Here is a 21147-nt window from a genome sequence, read left to right on the forward strand (position 1 = left end):
TGAGGCCAAGAACACACATGCAAGCACGTAATCAAATAACAATCCCAACTTTAATAAATAAAGCCATGTCTTTTCAATAATCAATCTCTCAAACAGGAAAAGTAATCAGAAACAATTCAAGGATATAGTAGCTCTCAGGAGCTAAGTTCCACTCGATCTGTCGATGTCATTCGTATACTTTCCCGCATTGACCCTCCTGTCAACCGGGTCGGTATTTCCATTTCCGTAGATCACCACTTGCTTTCCTCCGTCCACCGTACACCCCAAGGGCCCACAAGTCTATTTTTAGGGCGATACTCGACGAGTATGCCAAGCAAGACCTCTTATTAGGTCGAGCTTATAATCTCATGGCTCGCCCAAGTTCCCGACCAAGCCCATTGCCGGCTCGAGTCTAAGGACGGCCTATGAGTTTGGGCGTCCCCCATTCATTTGGTAGTCGAGGAGATTCACTCCAACGACACAAGCATTCATGACATGACATTGCATTTCATTCATTCATTCAATACATTTCATTCATTCATTCATTCATTTGAAATTAGAACGAGTGCGATAAAGTACGCACCCGCCCTTATTTTTAAAACTCCCAACAAGTATCACAATAAGCAAGTATCAAATTCATACACTTGACACTCACCGAGCAATTCAATAAGAATTATTTTCCGGAAGTTCAAGTGTCCGCGGTGAGATCCTCTTGAAGGTCTCCTTGCGCGCCTGACAATTTAATGGCGAATAATCATACAATTAACCCACTTATCAGGAAGATTGTACACTAGTACAATCTAAGAATTATTTTGCAAAAAGGAACCTCAATTACACGTAAATCGAGGTTCAACTTGCCTTTTATTAGGTACAATATTATTTGAGTTTTTATCATGAAAATCGTAAGCAAAACGTTTTAAGAATATCGAAAGAATAAAGAGTTCTCGAAAAACTCTATTTCTTTGAAATTGGAAAATTTTCCAGTTTTATGATGAATCTTTGAAAAATCGTAACTCGCTCGATATAAGTCGAGAATTGGAAAACTTTATACCGTTGGAAACCTCTTAGAGAGTACTATAAGTTCCTAGAAGACACTTTTCCATGAATCGAAGTGGAAAGTGGTCAAAAATGAGCTTGAAGATGCAGGGTTGGTTCACAAGGCAGAATGAAGTTGGTTTTTGGCCAACTTTGAAAATTCGGCACGATTCGCACGTTGCAAACCGGCCTCTGAAATTTTCAGCTCAATTAGTGTTGCAAGTGAAGTGTATGACAAAACAAGCGGATCAAGAATCGGACTCTCGAGCACCGAGATACGGTAGCCCGAAGTTGAGCAAATTCAAGACTGGATGAGAATTTTCCAGATTTAAACCTCTAACTTTAGTAATTCGATTGGGTATCGAAACGAACTTGAATCGGCACCAAAATTGGCAGTATTTCGATACTATATGGAAAGTATCTCTCTATCGATTTTCATGGAAAAATACCTTCGGCAAGGTAGTTAATGAGCCAACCGAAGTTCAAGAAAAATCCTAAGGCAATCTGCCTTGGACTTTCATTTTCCAAATTTCCAATCGTTTAACCAAGAAAGTTATCCAACCATGGTTCATTTGTGAAATAAGGGTCTAAGATACACCCATAATATCTTTGGTAAGTGTTTAATATCAAAAACATCAACTAACAAGTTCACTCCAAGATTTGGTTCCAAACCAGTCCAAACATCATGGTTTTCCAAAACAGAGCAGTCCACTTGTTTCAGTCACAAATCAGTCAATATAGCTCGAAATTGAGCATGGCTTACGCCGTTGGAAAGTACATTCATAGGACTAAAATATCACAGAAGAAATCATTTCCAAATTCGGCACCCATCTGGTTCAAATTCGGGCATCAAGTTGCTGCCTGAACACTTCATTCCAGACGAACAGAGCAACAGGACAGCGAACTTAAAACATTTGGTTCGGCTTGCTCACAAGGAATCAGAACGTACATTATATACCAAATTAAAGGTAGGAATGTCTAGTTTCAAACGCCACCAACGGCACATGATTTCGACATCCGAGGACAGAGTTATAGCCAAAATACTACTGCTGGTCAGAGCATACGCGAATCAGTTTTCCAGATTTGCTGGTTTCTAAAAAAAATTCATTTGCCCATTCAAACCTCATTATTTTTCAATGAAATTTTTCACACATCTAATACATCCTACAAACATCCAATTCAAGCAATTAAACCATTAAAAATTGGCCTGGAAATGGCCGAACATGGCAGGGGCAAAATCGGAAAGTTTAGCTTCTTACACCCAATGAAGTTTCCACTAATTACCCATCACTAATGCATCATTAAAATCACTAAACCAACAATATAATCACCATTAATCATCACATCAGCAACAACAACCCAAGTGTGGGAATTCCAAGAGCCCACAATCACATTTTTACACCATAATCAAGTAACTAAGTACATGCATGAGCTTAATCTTGCTATATAACTTCCAAAAGACAAGAATTCATGGGTTGATCATTACCTCTTCCTTGGGTGTGCAAGATCAGAAAATTTCGGCCCTCTTGAAGCTCCAAGAAACCGTGAAGATGCAGCCTTTTGTTATCTAAATCCAACCTCCAAGAGGTTTGCTAAGTGGTCTCCAAGTTTGGTGTGATTTGGAGGTGATTTGGGGTGGTTTTGTGTGAGGTTAGTGTGCAGAATTTTTGTTGCAAATGAGTTAGAGAGAAGGGAGAGCTTGGCCGGCTGTGAGGAGAGAGAAGAGAGAGTGTGTTTGATCTAAGTTAGCTTCTCCAAGAAGATTAAATGTGTGGTGAAAAAAATTGCTCCAAAGTCAACTCTTGTAAGGCTCGTTTGGCACGTTTTTAGGCTCGATTTTCTCGCGCGTTTGGTTCACTAGTGCACTAAACCTCCAATGCATATATATTCATGTAAATATTATTCACTCTTAATTGTCTCGAAATTTTACGAGTCTTCACACTTTGTGAAGGGCCGCAATATATCGGAAAACTTTCTGCTAGCTCAGGAGGTGGTATCGAGTATGGGGAAAAAGAATCGAGGTGGCAATGTGGTAATAAAGCTTGAGATGTCTAAGTTGTATGACCGGGTGGCATGGTGTCATATTATTGGTATTCTGCGGAGGTTTGGTTTCGGGGAAAGATTTATCGATCTGGTATGACGGTTGCTATCCAATGTCTGATTTTCAGTCATTATAAATGGGTCCTCGTATGGTTTCTTTAAGTCTATGAGAGGGCTACGTCAGGGTGACCCATTATCGCCTGCATTATTCATTATAGGGGTTGAGGTTTTGTCTAGAGGATTGAATAATCTCTAGGTGTAATCGGGCTTCGTGGGTTTCAAAGTTCCATATGGATGTCCTTCTATAACTCATTTGGCGTTCGCAGATGATGTGCTCATATTTGCAAATGGATCCTCCTCTTCTTTGAAGGCTACCATGCAGGTGCTGGAGGCGTATCAAAGGTGTTCGGGGTAGCTGATAAATGTTCAAAAAAGCTATTACTTGGTTCATCCATCGATATCACCAGCGAGACGAAGGGTGATTGAATGTATCACCAGGTTTACCTAGCAGTCCTTTCTGATACGTTATAGAGGGTTCCCGCTCTACTTTGGGAGGTGTAAATCCTCATACTTTGGGGTGTGTCAGTCCATTCTAGAGAGGATTTTGTCGTGGAAATCAAGGTTGCTTTCTTTTGGAGGCAAGATAGTTCTAATCAAGCATGTGTTGGCATCGATGCCAGTGAATTTGTTGTCAGCTGCGGTGATTCCGAGTACGGTGTTTAGAACTATAGAAAAGGCCTGCTTGGCCTTTCTGTGGGGGTCATCACCCGAGGAGTCGAAGTTTCACTGGATACGGTGGTCTCAACTATGCTATCCGGTTGAAGAGAGGGGAGTCGGGTTCCGAAGGCTCCAGGACGTCTATACAGCCTTTTCCTGCAAGCTTTGGTGGAGCTTCCGAACGGGATCGTCGTTGTGGACGACATTCATGAAAGCAAAGTACTGTAGATTGCTTCATCCGTGTCAGGTTGAACTCAGGACAACGGACTCGGCAGTTTGGCGGAGGATGGTGAACGTGAGCCGACAAGTGGCGCTCTCTATGTTATGGGTTGTCAAAGACGGGGCGTGCCATTTTTGATACGACAACTGGTTGGGATGTGGTACTTTGTTCCTCCGAGTGTCAGCTGTCCCAAATTTGTCGTTCCGAAATTTCATCATCAATGGCACTGGAATGTGAATTTCTTATATCAGACATTGCCAAGCGAGATTGTGCCCTTCATTTTAGAGCACCCGGTCCCGGAAGAAAGGGGTGCAGCTGAAGTCATTTGGATGCCCACGACATCTGGAAACTTCTCTCTAGCTTCGGCTTTTCGGGACGTTAGGCAGGCCCGTTACACGTCGATGGTGTTTGCTAGGATTTGGCATCCTCGGCTTCCTTTGAAAGTTTCATTTTTCATGTTGCAATTGTTGCTGCGGAGGCTGCCGCTACCGGATAGGTTATGCAAACTTGGTTTTCACTTGCCCTCAAAGTGCTTTTTCTGCCATTCGGCATCTGAGGATTCTATCGAGCATTTATTCTCTAGTGGCCACATAGAGTCGGCAGTCTTGCATTATTTTGGAGGTTTATATGGATTGAGCTTCCCAGGGTCATCTTTACGGCCTCGCATAGTTGGTTGGTGGTTGCTGTCACACGATTCTGAGATGCGACAGTTTATTGGCCACATTCTTCCCAGTGTAATCTGTTGGCAGATTTGGAAGACAAGGAATAAAGCAATGTTTGAGGGTGTCCAGATGCGGTCTACTGCCATTTGTCACGCCATTGTCTCGGAGATCCAATCCATGGGGGGGTTCACTACAAACAAGTGTTTCGAGTGCAGTCATTTTGTCAGTTGTATGATTGGCCGAATTCGTCTACTGGTAGGTTTGCCTTCAAAGTTGTTTGCTGGGAGGCGAAGGAGACATGGCGGCTCATACTTAATACAGATGGTTGTTCTAAAGGTAATCCAGGAGTGGGTGGAGGCGGTGGGGTTCTTCGGGATTCAACTGGCCTACCTCTGATTGCCTTTTCGGCCTATTTTGGGAAAACTACATGTCTCCGGGCAGAGGCTCGGGCCCTCCTTATTGGTCTTCAAACGTGTGTCCATAGGGGGTTTGGGAATCTCTGTGTGCAATCGGATTCATTGGTCTTAGTTGGGATTCTTCAGTACCACATTCAGTGTCCGTGGCAAATTTGTGACGCCCCGAAAAGTATGAGTGTGAGAACCCGAAAATTTTCTAATTTTCTAGGGTTTATTTTATTTAATCGCCCGCCTTTTCTACATTTTCTTTATTAGAAAAATTCCCCAGATAAAGTTTATGAGCAAAGATAGTTTTAAAATGATTTTTCTAGTATCGGTTAGTTTTTTAGAAATTAAAAGCGTATTTTGGACGTGGGACCCGCTAGTGCTGTAAATGCATTATATTTTCGACAACTTGTTAGAATTTTGTATTAAGTGATATTATTTTACAAGGTGTTAAGATATTTGTATTGGAGAGACAAAAAGATAAGTTTTGAACCAAAAGGTGACAAGTGTCACCATAAGATTAAGTCTTGGGTTTGACTACTATTCATAACTTTACCATTTAATTAAAATTGGCCAAAAATCTCTTCATTTTGCAAGCTTCTTGGCCGAATGTTCTTGCTCAAGAAAGAAAGAAAAGCTCTCAATTTCTTCCTTCTATTTCTTGCTCAATCTTCAAATCCAACCAATAAAACTCCAAATCATTCCATAAAATCTCTTTGCTAAGTGGTCTTGAGGTGTTTTGTGGAGTTGTTTGGAAAGCTAAGGTGACTAGTTGCTCTATCTCTTGTATTGCTAAGGTGAGTTGTGAATGACCCCTCTCCTTCCTCTAATGATGTTCAATTCATGATTGGTGGTGGTATAAGATGCATTTTTATGGATTATTTCTTGATTTGTGGTTGAAGTGATGAAGTTTTATTATTTTTGGGGATTTTCTGTTTTAATATAAGCATGATTGTGTGGCTATCTATGATGATTAGAAATGGTATATAAGGCATCTAGAAGGTGGAAAAAGTGGAAGATTGCAAGTAATTTCTGTTTTGGAAGAAAATTGAAAAACCTAGGGTTCATGAAGCTACATTCTGTCCGAATTTTTAGGTCCTAGTTAGAGGCCGAATTGACCTTGGCTTAAAACATGAAAGTTGTAGGGAATGACAATTTAAAGGTACCTACAAAATTTCAGATCAATCGGAGTAGTGTGGAATGAGAAAAGTTGAAATTACTATTGCTGTTCTGGTTTTACCCGAAATTGAGAAGTGCGTCTGTAATGGGTTATTTTGGTTGAGAATGCTTCCGAATTGGTTGTTGAGGTATTCTGATGAAATGTAGCCCTATTTCTTAGCTTTCAGCTGGTTTTGGAAATTCTGGATTTGGACTTGGAGAGCCTGAGTTATGATGTTTCCGCTAGAATGCGTTCTGTGAATCTGTTTTTGTGATTCTGGTATAGTATCTTGCATTTTTGACCTGGTTACACTCGAAACTGGATTGAGTGACCTTCTGCAATATTGTAGCCCTGTCTCTTAGCTTCGAAACGGTGGATCTTGTACCTTCATCCGACAATCGTAGCGCCTTTGGTACCATTACCGCAAAATGACGTCAAAACTGTTTTTCTGGTTTTGAGCTTAACTTTCATTTCCAAACTTTTCCCTAGTTTGACTTGTACTAGTACTACTTGGAGCTTGCTGAATGGCTATTGGATGAACTTGTTGTTGTGTGTGTACCTTTGGGACTGGCTGAGGAAATAATGAAGCCATGATGGCTGGAAAAGTAAGCAAATTCAGGGGAAATGCTGTCCGAACTTTTAAAGGACTTGTTTGCATTGAGTTTGTGATCTAAGACTTGGATTTGAGCAAGGCAATGTTATATGATGGATGATTTCTGAGCCATTGAGGTGAGTGACCTCAAACTATTTCGAAAGTTATTTATGAACCGTTCCTACATTATTTACTTTTGAACTGTTTTCTTGCATTATTTACTTCTAAACTGTTTCCAAAGTTACTTTTGAACTGTTTTCTTGCATTATTTACTTCTAAACTGTTTCCAAAGTTACTTTTGAACTGTTTTCTTGCATTATTTACTTCTAAACTGTTTCCAAAGTTACTTTTGAACTGTTTTCTTGCGTTATTTACTTTTGAACCGTTTTCTTGCATATCATGCGTGCTTGTATGAGAGTGTTCCTTGTTTGTTATATTCCTTTGACTTATTGGCTTGTTATTATTGATTGATAATGTGTTAAGTGCTTTCACTGATTGTTAAAACGAGTTTTCTAGGCGAGGGTGTACTTTATCGCACTCGACCTAAATAAATGTGAAATTTTCAATGATTAAGGATTAAATGTTACTTGTGCATGAATGTAAGCCTTTTTGGCTGAACTGGCCACTGCCCTTCGTTACCGATCGACTCGAGCCAGAAGCGGACTCGGTCGGGCGATATGGTGACCCTGGGTGAATTTGGTATACTCGAGTATTACCTTGTAGTCCGGCTACTCCGGATGGGCGGAGTCCGGCCAATGGTCGGATGGGTGGAGTCCGGCCAACGTCCGGAAAAGGGATGAACGAACAAAAGGATGAACGAGGGATTCTACTTACAAAAATGTATTTTTAAATGATTGAAGGAATAAGGGGAAATGTTAAGGGATCACACGAACAAACAAATAGCTCCATGTGGGCCCGTATCCTTTTAATGAATGTGGCTATCGCTTTCCATTGTAAATGTTTTTTGAATTATTGATACTCCATCATTGATTTATGACATCATTAATCTATGACATTATTGAAATGAACTATTGTGAAATCGATTTGATTACTGATTTTACTGGTTACTCGCTGAGCTTTTAGCTCACCCCAAAAATATTTTATTCCCCTCCACAGGGCTCAAGGCGAAGGAAGGGCTTGTTTTGCTTATTCACGTGAAGGGATGGCCTATATTTTGTACAATTTGGATTTGGAATCATTTTATGTATAGTTTGGGGAATTATTTCCGCTTGGGGAATTAGTTTCCGCTGCATTTGTGACATGTAATTATTGGAGACTGTGATGTATTTTTGAGATTTATATTGTAATTCATTTGAGGATTGTAGTGAACGACTGAGTCCCGGCGAGAGCTGGGCAGGCGGCCCGCCGAACCCTCTGGTTCGCCTTAGGGGGAGGTGGGGTCGTCACAAGATTCGACGAGAGGTCAGGCAGATTTGGCAGTTCATTGAGGATCTGACTCGATTTTCGCACTGTTATAGAGAGGCTAACAAAGTTGTTGATGCGTTGTCCAATGTGGGGGTATCTCATCCTGAGCAGCAAGTCAAGGTATATGAGTGCTTTAGTACATTCCCGAGACTGGCTCGTGGGGCAACCCGCCTGGATAGATTAGGGTTGCCTTCGATTCGGAAAATTAGGCATATGTAAGCGGAATGTTTTGCCTTATTTCATGAATAAATAAAAAAAGTTAAAAAAAGGATATTATAATAAAAATTTCACATGTCTATTTTTTGAATTCAAAAACTGTAAATTAAAAATTTTGAAATGAATTTTCAACTACAATTCAACAATTAAAAGTGTAATTTATACCTTTAAAATGTGATTTGTGTCAATAATTGTATGATAGTTAGTTTTATGGACTCATTTATTGGTTTCTTGCCATTATATAATGAACCTATTCTTTTTCAAATTTTAGATGAAAAAATGTGGTATTTATTCTACTTCATGTTGGCATTTGTAACCCCTAATTTCCCAAACTATAAATAGAATTTTCTATCAACCAAGTCTTGCACACTTTGATTATCTTTTAATTATCTTCTACTTCTCTTCTTCTCACGACTATATTTGACATTAGTTAGGTGTTTTGAAAAGGTTTAACTTCTCTAGACAGTGTAGATTTAGAAAAAGCAACAATGAAGGTTGGGTTGTTATATCCCAAAAGTGACATGCCACCAATCACCTTAGAAGAGCGATCTAATTAGTGTCTCATCTAATCAAAATATTTTATCTATTTCTTTCTTTAAATTTTGTTTTACATGTTGGTTGTGCAATTTAAGTTCGCAAGGGAATAGCAATGTTATTTCCAATGGACATGAGTAGTTGCCAATATCAAGACTAAATTTAAAGGTCAATTTCAAAAGTTAAAACTCTATCAATGCTTATTATCATATTCACATTTATTTTCTCTATTTAGGGAGAAGGCATGATTCCCTACTTTAAAACTATTGATGAAATTAGATCAAAACCATACAGTTGCTAAATTTCAAATCGCATTATTATAGTCCTATGATTCAACAATCCAATTTTATAAATTTGATCCCAATCTAAGTAAGATTCTTAGAGTTTGTAAAACTATAGTCAGATGAATAGAATTTTGTAGAATCAAGTGCATATTATATAAACTAAGAGAATTCTTACGAATTTAAAATTTGTAGCCTTATATGTCATGAATTCATATCAATGATATTTATTTTTCATATTTGAAGTCTAAAAATAAAATAAATTCCGAAACTTGAACGTTTATCAATTAGCATATAATGCTAGAATACATACATTTTAGCTGAAGAAATTTATTTTTTCTAACTAACATCACATTTTCTGCATCTATTTGCACATGTTTTCAACTATTCATGAACAATAAGCTTATAAATAAATAAAATGTTAATTTTTGTTCATATTTTTTAGTAGGAACTTACGATTCTATGATCCATCTATGGTTTGATCCTATGACTTCCAAAAGGAACCTAGTTAGGATTCCAATTTTAAAAACCTTAAGGACTCCAATCCTGAAAACGGCTATCCCATGTACAAAATAAAGGGGAGAAAAAAAGTAATAAAAAAAGGATGATAAAAGGAAATAAAGAAGATGAACCCCTCTGGATATTCAATTTGGTATTGTAATTTTCGGGCCTTTTTTTTTCTGGGCTGAACTGCAACATAAAGGGGCTCAATATGTGATTGTAAAACCTGGATCAGCCCAAATTTCCAACGTTAGGCGCCAAGTTTCCAAGAACAAGAAAAAGAAAATCATTTCAGCTGGCTCGTCCGGGAAAATCTTTCTCTAGTCTTACTGAGCAAGAACTAACGGTAATTCGTCATTCTTTTTTCTTTATTTTTTTTTTTGTGGTAATTAGTCTTGGGGTGTTGAAGGATTGCCCATTTTAAGAGCCGAAATTCAGTAATCCGCATAATTGTTGCTCATATGCGTTAATTTTCTTGCGCACTACCTGTTCGATGAATTACCGATAGGCTCTTCTACGAATTTTGGGTTCTTAATCCAGCAATTGATATGGGCTTTTTCCATATTTAAAGACCCATTTCTGCTCTGAACAGATTTAGATTCTTACTAAAATAGTGAGATTTTGGATTTAGAAAAATTTTAGCACTGCTTCGATCCCTTAGTTTTTTTCTATGAATAAGTTTTAGCACTGCTGCAATCCCACTTATTTCTTCTTTTATGTTTATGTTTTTTCAATTGATTTTGAATGGGGAAAATGTTTTTTTAATTCTTTTTTTAGTTTTGGGCTTTAATTTTTTTGTTAATTTCAATGGTTCTTTTATTTCATTTGCTTATGTTTGCAGAGAGCAATCTAGACAATGTCTGCAATTAGAGCAATTGGTAGGACGCTTTTTGCTGCAGTCAAGGCTGACACTTCATCCGCATCTTCTGCAGCTGCAGCTGCTGCTTCCACTGCTAGGACTAAACATAACCCTCTTGAGGATTTCTTCGAGGCTGACAGAAGTCCAGATGATGACAAGCCTGTTGTATATGGTATAAACACCTCTTCTCTGTATCATATCCTGAGTTCTTTGGTTTTCATGTAATTGAAGAAACTGAAGTTAATAAGTTGGAGCCCGAAATTGACCGTGGAAATAAAGTACTGGTACAGTCTTAAATTCTACAAATACTTTGTGGTTTGTATAGCAGCTCCTTGTAGTATCTAAGCTTAAGTATTAATGTCAGAAGTGAAAAGGATCTCTTTTTTTGCATTGTGTTCTGGAGGTGTAATAATTCAGCTGATCTGTCTTAAGCTTTGACAATTCCTTTGAGGATTGCAGTGACAACCTCTTGAAATGGTGCTTCTGATGCTTTGGATGTCAAACAACATTTAGAAACAGCCTTGAGCATGACTTAGCAGTTATGACTAGGATTTTTTTTTTCTTTTTACTTTTTCCTTGATAATGGTATGTTCTATTTTCTGAATCATTCTTATAAAGATGCTAAAATAATTTAGATAAAGAGCTATTTTTGAGTTCTTGTTTATTTTATTAAATTAAGATAGCTTATTTCAGCAAAGTAAACCTATACATATAAAAAAGACAGCAGCAAATATTTCTTCTTATTGCAACTCTATGTTGCTTCATACTTTTTCCAACCAGTTAAGGTCTATGATATAGCAGGATATGTGGAAACTTGAGTTCTAGAAAGCACCCTTTATTTTCCAGAGAGAGATGGCATGAGATAATTGTACACCCATGCTTGTTGGGTCTTGAGCTCTTTTAGTGTTACCTAGGCCGTTGTTAGATGATTATCCTCAAATTAATAAATTTTTAGGTATTGTCAATCAGTTGTACTTTCTTTTCTTGCTGGTTGCTCCATCTCAGTTACTGCATATAGCTTATGGACCTTGTTTTTTCTTGGTTAATAAATGAAAAGGTTGTATTCTGCTCTATGGTGTATTTGCAGCGTATGGCATTTTGTTAAACTTATGTTCATGGAACATACTGTTACCACTCCTTTCTTGTCAGTTGTGTATTCAAAATAACTGCTGATTTTATCATTTAGGTAGGGGCTGGAAAGCTTCTGAATTGCGCCTTAAATCATGGGATGATCTTCAGAAGTTATGGTTTGTTCTATTAAAGGAGAAAAACATGTTGATGACCCAACGCCAGATGCTTCATGCTCAGAACCTACGTTTTGCAAATCCAGAACGTATCTCCAAGGTAGATTATGTATTCTCCAGTTTGCTGTTTTTCTTTCATTTTTCAAATGCTTTTTCTGGTGCTGTTATATAGCCATTTGTGCCATTTATGTTAAAGAATAAAATCCAATGTACTTGAAAAAGTTTCTTTGCTATAATCTTCTGCATTTTATTGTAATAAGCAACCAATTTCAGTTTTTTTCCCCAGTTTTATTATGCTAGAAAACTTCTCGATACTTATGCAGTGATGAACATCATCGCTTTGGTTAATCATGAAACTTTGTCTGATACAAGGTGAAAGCAATTCTACAGAGCCTATCACCTTTTTCCGCTTTATGAAACATTCCTAGGATTACGATTCTACTTAATAGACAGTTTTTTCCACTTGAAGGCATGGGAGAAGCAGGGGGTGAAGAGAGAGGACCTGATAGGAGAAACACTATCTGCCAGATACATGTTTCTCCCAAGAAAAAAATCATTTTTGTATTTGAAAATGTAGTTGTACAGTGAGGGGACTCGCCCGGGGGGGGGGGGGGGGGGAAGAGAGAGGACCTGATAGGAGAAACACTGTCTGCCTGATATATGTTTCTCTGGAGAAAAAGAAAAAAATATAATCCTCACATTTTGTGGCTGATGGTAGCCCTGGGGGACCTGGGGGGAAGAGAGAGAGACCTATTAGAGAGGGATTCAACTTAGAGGAGAAATATACTCGAGTTTTGCTGCTGATATTAGTCCTAGAAAACACAATCTGTCAGATATATTTTTCGTTTGAAAAAAGCTCTCCTATTTTGCAGCTCACAGTAATCCTGGGGGACCTAGTTGGAGGAAACATATCCTCATATTCATTGCTGACAAAAGTCCTAGAAGAAACACAACTGTCAGATACATGTTTCTTTAGAAAAAAGTTCTCATACTTTTCACCTGACAGTATTGCTAGAAGAAACAGCATGTCCTAGATACATGTTTTTCATAGTTCTTCTGTATAATATCTTTATTCTTGTCAACCTCAAAGGAATTAATATCATAATTCAATCTTTCCGAATATGTTGTCTGAAAATGATCTTATCAGCAAAATTTTTAATACTGACATTGTGTTTTTCAATCAACAAATGGCATATTGTAATTCTTTATGATTGGAAATTTATTTTTCTTCTTATTTTTTCAACTAAAAGCTTATCTTGAAAGGTTGGAAAAAATTGAATTCTATAAATGGTTGTGTTTTCTATGTATGGAATTACCAATGAGTTAATTAAATAGTTTCCTTGCTCCATTACAAGTAGGTTGGGGTTTTCTGACCTTTTTCCTTAATATGCTTCATGTTTTAGCAATGAACTTTTTGTTTTACATTTATGGTCTTTCCTAGTTCCAATTTCTTAGTTCAAATGAATGGTAAGCGGATCTACTCTTTTATGAATTTCTGGTCAGGTAAAATTAATTGGGTATGCTGGAGTAGCTTTAGGTGAGTATGATGCTTGTATTCAAAACTGTCCAGCTTAATCTTTTGGCTGTTGTATTTTTATGGCATGAATATTACAGAAGTAGAGAGGAAAAAAGTAATAATTAACATAATGATGGACATTCATGGATTAAGAGAGCCCTGAGACCTAAATTTGTCAGAGTGGAAATTTTGACATGATTGGGGAATTTCAACTTGGAAATAATAGTTAGAGTGTATAAAATTCTTACTTCTAGAGAACAAGATAGTTGTTTAGTTCTGAATTGCACTGGCTAATGGCTATGCCATCGCCAAAGCTGGTTCCTTCTTATCCTCTTCTTCTTGAAGCCTGGGTGTGACATATGCTTTGAGCCTTTAGTCATCATGCATCCATTCTGTTACCCTAGCAGCACTGAGGGTTCTTATTTCTTCTTAGTTTTTCCTTGTCAGAACAGACAAGTGTAGAAATGCTTTTTCCAAAAGCTTTCAAATGCTCTATAAACTAGAGAGCTTTGTATCTTTACTCTTGTGCCTATTTTGTTGCTCCAATCTTCTAGTTCAGCTGCTTCATGATTTTCAAAGGTTGACAGAGCCATAATTTGTACATAAGTCAGAACTTTTTTTCAACAAGTACAAGACTTGCAAGATTACTGCTATCTCAACTCATTTACCACATTTGTGGTGAGTGACTTTGAGCCATTGAATACCATCTGATTTAACTGATATTTTGGCTTTTTAACTTTGTTAATTACTGGAATTTATAGTTAAGTATGGGGGTATTTGGTGATGACAACCAGAAATGATTCAGTCTTATGTCATATTTTCGTTCTCCAATGCTGTGCAAAGTTGTGTTTTATGTCCTGTATATGACCTTTAATCCTTAGGTCACATTGATGATCTTTCTACCAGCCTGTATAACACAAGAAATTGGTTCGGCTATTTGAAATAATCCTGCATACCTGCAAGTGGCTTGGCTTTCACCTATTTCATCTTTTTTTGAAAAGATATATATATATATTTACATTGTCCAAAAGTCCAAACTACTACTTTATCATATTGGGTTTCATATTCCTGGCGTTTGTCATTTCTGTCTTCTTAGCTTTCTGTAAATTCAATGGCTTCTTCATCCTGAATCAACCTTGTTGCAGAGGCCTTCTAGTGAGTGTAGAAAGCTTATTTTTCTTTTTCCAATATGATCGTGTGAAATGTGCCATGACATTCAGTAAAGTTTGTGAGCTAATTTTGGAACTGTAATTGCTTATGAGAAGACTAATAGCATATTTTGTTCTTTCGCTTACATGTTGTTGCATTTGGTTGACCATATGGCGATTTAATAGCAAAAGTACAATAGGCTTGTATCCTCAGATGTTATTAGCTCTAGGCTTGTTTGTTCGACAGATGATAATTCTGAAATATTAATTTGTCTACTGTTTTGGCCTCCTAAAAATGCACCTTTGTTCCATATATCAATGTTATTGGCCACTGGCAGTGCTCCACCAAGCAGTTTGTTGATATTAACATGCCATATGGGGAATTTAAAAAAAAAGTTAAAAAAAAGGAACATGCATTCAAAAGTCTTGGCTGAATGAAAGTTTGATTGCTGCTTTCCAATTAGTTCGTTAAGCTGAGGCACGAACTCTGCTTGTGAAGGTCCTATAGTCTAAGTGCCCTTCCTTTCATTCTTCATTTTTCTTCATTATCCCTGAAAATGTTTACTTGCTCGTGTTGGTTTTTTCCGCCTTTTATAACAATGTGAAAGAATGCCATTTCTTTCCAGATATTGATCATCTCTGAAGTTAATTAGTCTCCGCAGTTAGAAATAATTACAAAAGAAAACAGATGAACCTATTTACACCATATTTAGGAGAACTTGTATCTTTTAGTCCATAAAAATTTATAATCATAATAATATCATGACACTGGAATACCGAAAACAAAATCATGACATTAAGATTAGAATCAAGGGAGTAAGATTTTTAATTCATTAGGAAATTAAGGACTTCAACTATTAATGCATGCTATACTGACTTGATTGCGGCCTTGGTTTAGACAGAATCTGGACTTAATTCCTCTGTTTGGAAGTTTTGATATCCTCAATGGGTCAATATTCTAGGAGGTTATACTTATTGCTAATGCACCAGAACTTTTATAGCGAACTTGTGCCTCATCAGTTGTGGAGAGGTGAACACTATCATGTAATGTTTTCTCTTCCCAACCCTCTTCCAACTCTCCCACAGACCATATGAAAGTAAATAAGCACCCCTCTGTGATTTATCTTTCTCACTTTCCATTTTGTTTTCTCATGTCTATTGCTGAAAGTGGGCTTCTCACTGTAGGATTGAGTTTCCAGTGATGCAGTTTGAGTAGCTTTTGAAGTGATGATGTTAGACCTTGTAAAGCAGTAATTACATGACCATTAGTTAAGAAGCAAGAAGCAATAGTAAAGGTCTTGTGATGACTAGAAAAATCTTGGATTTGAGGTTTGATTTCCTCCAGGAAGATGTCATACTATCGCTTCTGAATATTTGCTGTTTTGTGGGTGAAACAGGACTAATCAACAGGCATCTATGTCCTTGGTCAAAGTACGTAAAAGAATGAGTGCCTTTCTGGATGATTGTCGTTTGTCTATCTGTTTCATTGACCAACAGGAATTTATACTCTGATTTTGTATTAGGAAAGTAAGAGGCATTGCAGCCACAGATGGAAGGATTGTGTTTTACAAATTCAGTTTGATGTCCACAGCAATAAGCTTCAGTATACCGTTTATTCACAACAGTAAGGATGTTAACTGATTCGTTCTACCATATTGCAGGTAAGGAAATCGATGTGCCGAATAAAGCATGTACTGACTGAGAGAGCAAGTGAAGAACCAGATCCAAGGAGGTCAGCGGAGATGAAAAGAATGATAAATGCTCTTTAATATCCTCAGTTTAGTACTACAGGCTTGCTTGCTTTTACAGTTGGACTTGGGGATATCTCTGATCCATGCTCTTATTTTAGTAGTCTAAAGGTAGGGCTTCTGGATTTTGTGTTCTAATATTGTCCTCGGATAAAACGGATAAACGGATTTTCTATCACATTGTTAATGTATCTCAATGGAACTGCAAGGATTTTTTGTTTTTAGGACCCCCACATTGGCAATGTATCTCAATGCCTTGCAAAAGAGTTCGGTTTATTAATTGGACTGCCTTGAAACGCCCAATTTTCACTCACTATGGTTAAGGTTCCATGTTTTGATATTAGGATTAAGGGATAATTTCAGAAACCTCCCTCAAGGTTTTTGATAATTATACTTAAATACTCTCTAATATGAAAAATTACACTCTCCTCCCCTTGAATGACATATTTGATAACAATTTTAGTCCCTGTCAGTAAAAGCTTTCTTAAATTTTGAGAAAAAGTGCGGATACATAATTTTGTACCGAATTTGCCCTCATTGTATGTAGGAGCAGTAACGAGTCATCATTTAATTATCAGTCAAAACTAGAACTTGGTAATTTTGGAGTTACAGCTGACTTCTTCCAGGGCTTAATAAAACTAGCTGACTTCTAGTAAAACTGATTCTGTCATTACATGTAATGACGAGCGCGAATTAACAGTGCTCAAGGTTTAGGCCAAGAAGCTTATAGGCCAGCCAGGTGGGTCAGCTTCTCAATGGCAGCAATGGATGTTCATGTTGCATCGTCTATTCTCCTCAAACCCTTTTTGAAATGGCCATCACGCTGAAGTTCAGTGAATCTGGGTTTTTCTCGATCATCTTCCGAATAACTTTAGCTGCATCATGCAACAAGCTGCTTGAAGAGGAAGAACCATGTCAAAGTGGTCCGAACCTCCTTCCATCAAGCTCATAAAGTTGTCCATTCACACGTGTGAAACAAATAAAGTGGGTGTCCACGTTATCTCTAGCCTCTTTGTCACCACCAGTAGCTGCCACCGGATGAGCAACTTCCATTTCTCGATCATTTTCAAGGAATGTTGCACGTTCCTCTGGGTTCATGTTTACCGTAGTTTAAAGAACTTGTCCGGGTATGAGCCCTCGGCATGATTTATCTCTGAAGTAATATTCCCAACGGCATGAAGAAGCTCAATTGCTCCACAGGCATTTCCGACAGTTTGTTTCATAAAGTATACTCTAGCACTAGGATCCTTGATCAAGCTGTCTTCTTTTATTCTTGCTTCTTCAGTCTGTGGCGTGATGGGATACAGGAACAGCACAGCAAGCACTGGGTTGGGAACCATTTTCAAAAGTTCTTCATCCAATCCAAAAACAGCTCATTTTCATGCCTCTTGAACATTTCAAAAACAACTTACTCAGTGTTCACATCCATAGTTTTGCCACTTCTTGGAATAACACATCTCAAATGTAACAGATAATTAAAATTCCCAGGAACTTCATGAAGTGCTCTTTCATAAACATCATTAAGAAGCACTATGTAAGAATACTCATCAGGATCCACATTGGGAATTCTAATTTTCTTCCCCTTGTAGTGAAGAATAATGTCATGACAACTACACTCGGGATCCTGTTTTCACACTTTCAAGCATTAGAATTGCATATAATGATTAATTCAAGCTTAATGATGCTCATTGTCCATTACAAATTCAGAGAATGAGAAATTTTTGTCTTTGTAGTGAAGAATAATGTCATGGACAACTACACTAGGCATCCTGTTTTCACACTTTCAAGTATTAGAATTTCATACAATGATTAATTCCAGCTTAATGATGCTCATTGTCCATTACAAAGTCAGAGAATGAGAAATTTTTCTCGCATGAACAGAAAATAAAGCTATTCAATTAAACATGCAAGGTCCAGTTGACTAAGGCCCTAATCAATGATCAAACATCTTTATTTCTACTAAAATCTCAGCACAAATTCTTCAGATAATCAACAATGAACTATCAGTACAGTACAGTATAGGAGCAGGCTTCATCATTAGTCTATGTCCAGAACACTTGCTCCCGAAAACATCAAGCACACCACATGCATGTCAAAATCAACCACAATAGACATAACCTCTGATTCATCTACATTAGACAATGAACACCTACAAATGAGGATTATCCCTTTAGCCTACTTTTACAAGCAACCTAACACCTATATCTTGGCCACATGCTATTGCGCGGAGCTTCAATGGTAATATGACAAGTATTAAGATGATCAACAAGATATGGTACTTAAAAAAACTTCTAAATAAGTTCAATAAATTAAAACAATTTGATCTTTTACCTGCAGTGATGTTGATGGAGCTGAAATAGCTATATATCATGCACTTTTTTTGCCCAAATTCTTCACCGGATGAAGGATCACCAACTAGAGGAAGCTTTGGTTTCTTGAGTCCATTCCTTTCAAAAGTAGATTGGTTTCTCTTGGTACTGTGTAACCAATTGGCACCTCAAGTTCTTATATCACCTGCAAATGGCGCCAAGAAGCATTAAAAAAATTTTAATTGATGCAATTTCATTTTCTCATTTTTCTAATAGCAGAAAATGTACAACTTTTTCAGGCAATTTAGTCATTTGGAAGCTATTGATGGTGACATTTGGTCACATCCATATGAAAAGGGAGGGGAGTGTAATTTTTAATATTAGAGGGTATTTAAATGTAATTGTCAAAAACCTTGAGGGAGATTTCTGAAATTATCCCTAGGATTAATACATTGATTTTGACGGAGAAGTGTGTGGCAGGAAAAGTTACACAAACTAATCCAAAAAATGATAAAACCCTCAATAACAAGATTCAAACGAATCTTAAACACTTGTGAGTACACAAGAAATATTGAATAAATCACAATTCAAAAAATTAATACGTGAAAATCTATTATAAGTTGCCAAATAAACCTTAAGGGACTCAAATGCTTCGGCTAAAAGTGTTCGAACTGAAATGAAAAAGAAAACACCAATAAAACGAATAAAAGACAAAAAAAAAAATGCACATTTTGCCGCCTTGAGGATCCAGAGCAAGTCTGGAGCTCCACAGGGGCGGATCCCAGACCGGATTGAAGGCAGAATGACCTTCAAAATCTCGAGTCTAGCCGGCTTGGGGTCTGAGGCTGAGCTCTAAAGAATTCGGCAGTGATCCTAGGTGATGTTCTACATCGATTTCCTAAATATAAAATTGAGATAGCTTTGTTAACAATCCAAACATAATTAAGTTTTTCCCAAAGAAAAAAGGACATAGGGATAAGAGGTGGACCCAATATTTTTAGTTATCACCAGAAGATTAAATTTCCATAGGTAAAGTTTCCTCAATCCAGGAAATGGATAATAATGTTTGAAATTTACAGTGAGCCCACCCCTTCTGTTTATGTGCTTATCCTGCCCCTTGAGACATAAAATAGAAAGAATAAAAAATTGGATATCTGGATCTACTCATTTTGCTTTCAGAAAGTATTGGGATAATATAAATATGGTTTTTCTTCCCACCTAAGCCTACGATAACATATTGATAATAATTGAATCCACTAATTCAACTTTTGGAAATGATTAGTTTGTTTGGATAGAGAGTATTTGGTTTGCAAAATTTATTCTCACAAATCCCAATCACCTTTTTATCTTCCCAATCACCTTTTTATCTCACATACATCACATCATAAAAAGTGCTACAGTAACTGGATCAAATAAATCATCCAAATAAATTCTTATCCAATTCAACTTTTGCATCTATATATCAATATCTATATCTATATAAATTACAGAAGGGGTTTTTGGTTAGGAACCTTCCTAGACCGCCAAACTCTCAATTCCTTTTTTTTTTGTAGATTTTCTATTTATTTTAATTCCTAAAATGTAATTAGTTGATTTCAAAATATTGATTGCAGACTATATTCTCATCAATTCAAAATTTAAATTATTTCAAACTCTAACACCTTGATGATCCACACAACCTTAACATTTAAGAGGGAATAGGAGTTTTTTGGTCCACATGTATTTTTGATTATGTATTATCCTAATCTAAATTACTATTGTAAATTCCTTTTTCTTTATCTCCAAGATCTACTCTGGTTTCTATATCTATTATTTGTGTTTTCAGATTATGCAATTATCTAGACAAATGCCTCAATTTCACATATTATCATTTCTATCTCTATACATTTATAAATTCTTCATCCAGTTTTTATTCTAGATCCTCCAAAGAAGCTCTGAAAAACTCCCTTTCTCTAGAAATATGCAATCCAAAAATTAAAAAAAAAAACATCAATTTACAATCTAAAGGCCTAACAAGTACATTAAATAATAAAATTAAAAATGAAACAAACATTTTAAATCATTACGATTGAAAACAACTTATCCAATTGTTAGGCTAAAAATGGTTAATAAATTTAGTAAATGAAACAACAACCGTACAAGATTTTGATTTTGCTATCGGATGTAACATATGCAATTCCTATCCAAAATAAAAGTAAAAAATGTAGTCAACCAATTGTCTAAATTTGGTTGCACAAAATATAGGTTGAACCTTTTATCATTTTTATCTAACAAGGTTATTTATGATAGAGAGCAGTAAAAAAAAAAAAGAATTTTTCACTAAAAGAAGAATGTAATTCTTATTCTCATATCAAGTGAAATTCCAATGCAAGATTATAAATAGTATTTTTTCATAAAAAAATTGCGGCAAACTTGAAGTTTATGTATGTAATTAGTTTTGATAAATTTAGGGAATGGGAAGGATGTGGAAAGGGGTGGGAGGATAAAAAAAAAGTTGTGATAAATTTAATTCTTATACATTATAGTGCATTGATGACACAAAACTTTTTTGTGAAAATTAA

The 21147-nt window shown here is 36.8% G+C and overlaps 1 protein-coding gene and 1 pseudogene across 2 annotated transcripts; one reads left to right on the top strand and one right to left on the bottom strand.

The window, feature by feature from the left end:
• The first annotated feature begins 9920 nt into the window (after nt 1-9920).
• LOC113719563 (uncharacterized) lies at nt 9921-16501 on the top strand. Of its 2 annotated transcripts, none has more exons than XM_027244785.2 (4): nt 9921-10108; nt 10604-10793; nt 11808-11965; nt 16191-16501. In XM_027244785.2, the coding sequence occupies exons 2-4, from the start codon at nt 10619-10621 to the stop codon at nt 16296-16298; spliced, it is 441 nt and encodes a 146-aa protein (XP_027100586.1). In that variant the 5' UTR covers nt 9921-10108; nt 10604-10618; the 3' UTR covers nt 16299-16501. The 2 variants fall into 2 exon arrangements, with proteins under 2 accessions (XP_027100586.1, XP_027100587.1); XM_027244786.2 differs by lacking the exon at nt 9921-10108 and adding an exon at nt 10159-10375.
• Nucleotides 16502-16875: 374 nt separating this feature from the next.
• LOC113718257 (ubiquitin carboxyl-terminal hydrolase 3-like) lies at nt 16876-18045 on the bottom strand (annotated as a pseudogene).
• Between the last annotated feature and the right edge of the window lie 3102 nt (nt 18046-21147).

The sequence above is a fragment of the Coffea arabica genome, chromosome 11e (assembly GCF_036785885.1).
Source record: "Coffea arabica cultivar ET-39 chromosome 11e, Coffea Arabica ET-39 HiFi, whole genome shotgun sequence".
Taxonomy (NCBI): domain Eukaryota; kingdom Viridiplantae; phylum Streptophyta; class Magnoliopsida; order Gentianales; family Rubiaceae; genus Coffea; species Coffea arabica.

What these genes read in the sequence shown, in the direction of transcription:
- LOC113719563 (XM_027244785.2), top strand. Translation starts at nt 10,619, where the DNA reads ATGTCTGCAATTAGAGCAATTGGTAGGACGCTTTTTGCTGCAGTCAAG. An exon ending in TGACAAGCCTGTTGTATATG is followed by an intron (nt 10,794 to 11,807) that starts GTATAAACACCT and finishes TTTATCATTTAG; the next exon opens with GTAGGGGCTGGAAAGCTTCT. An exon ending in ATCCAGAACGTATCTCCAAG is followed by an intron (nt 11,966 to 16,190) that starts GTAGATTATGTA and finishes ACCATATTGCAG; the next exon opens with GTAAGGAAATCGATGTGCCG.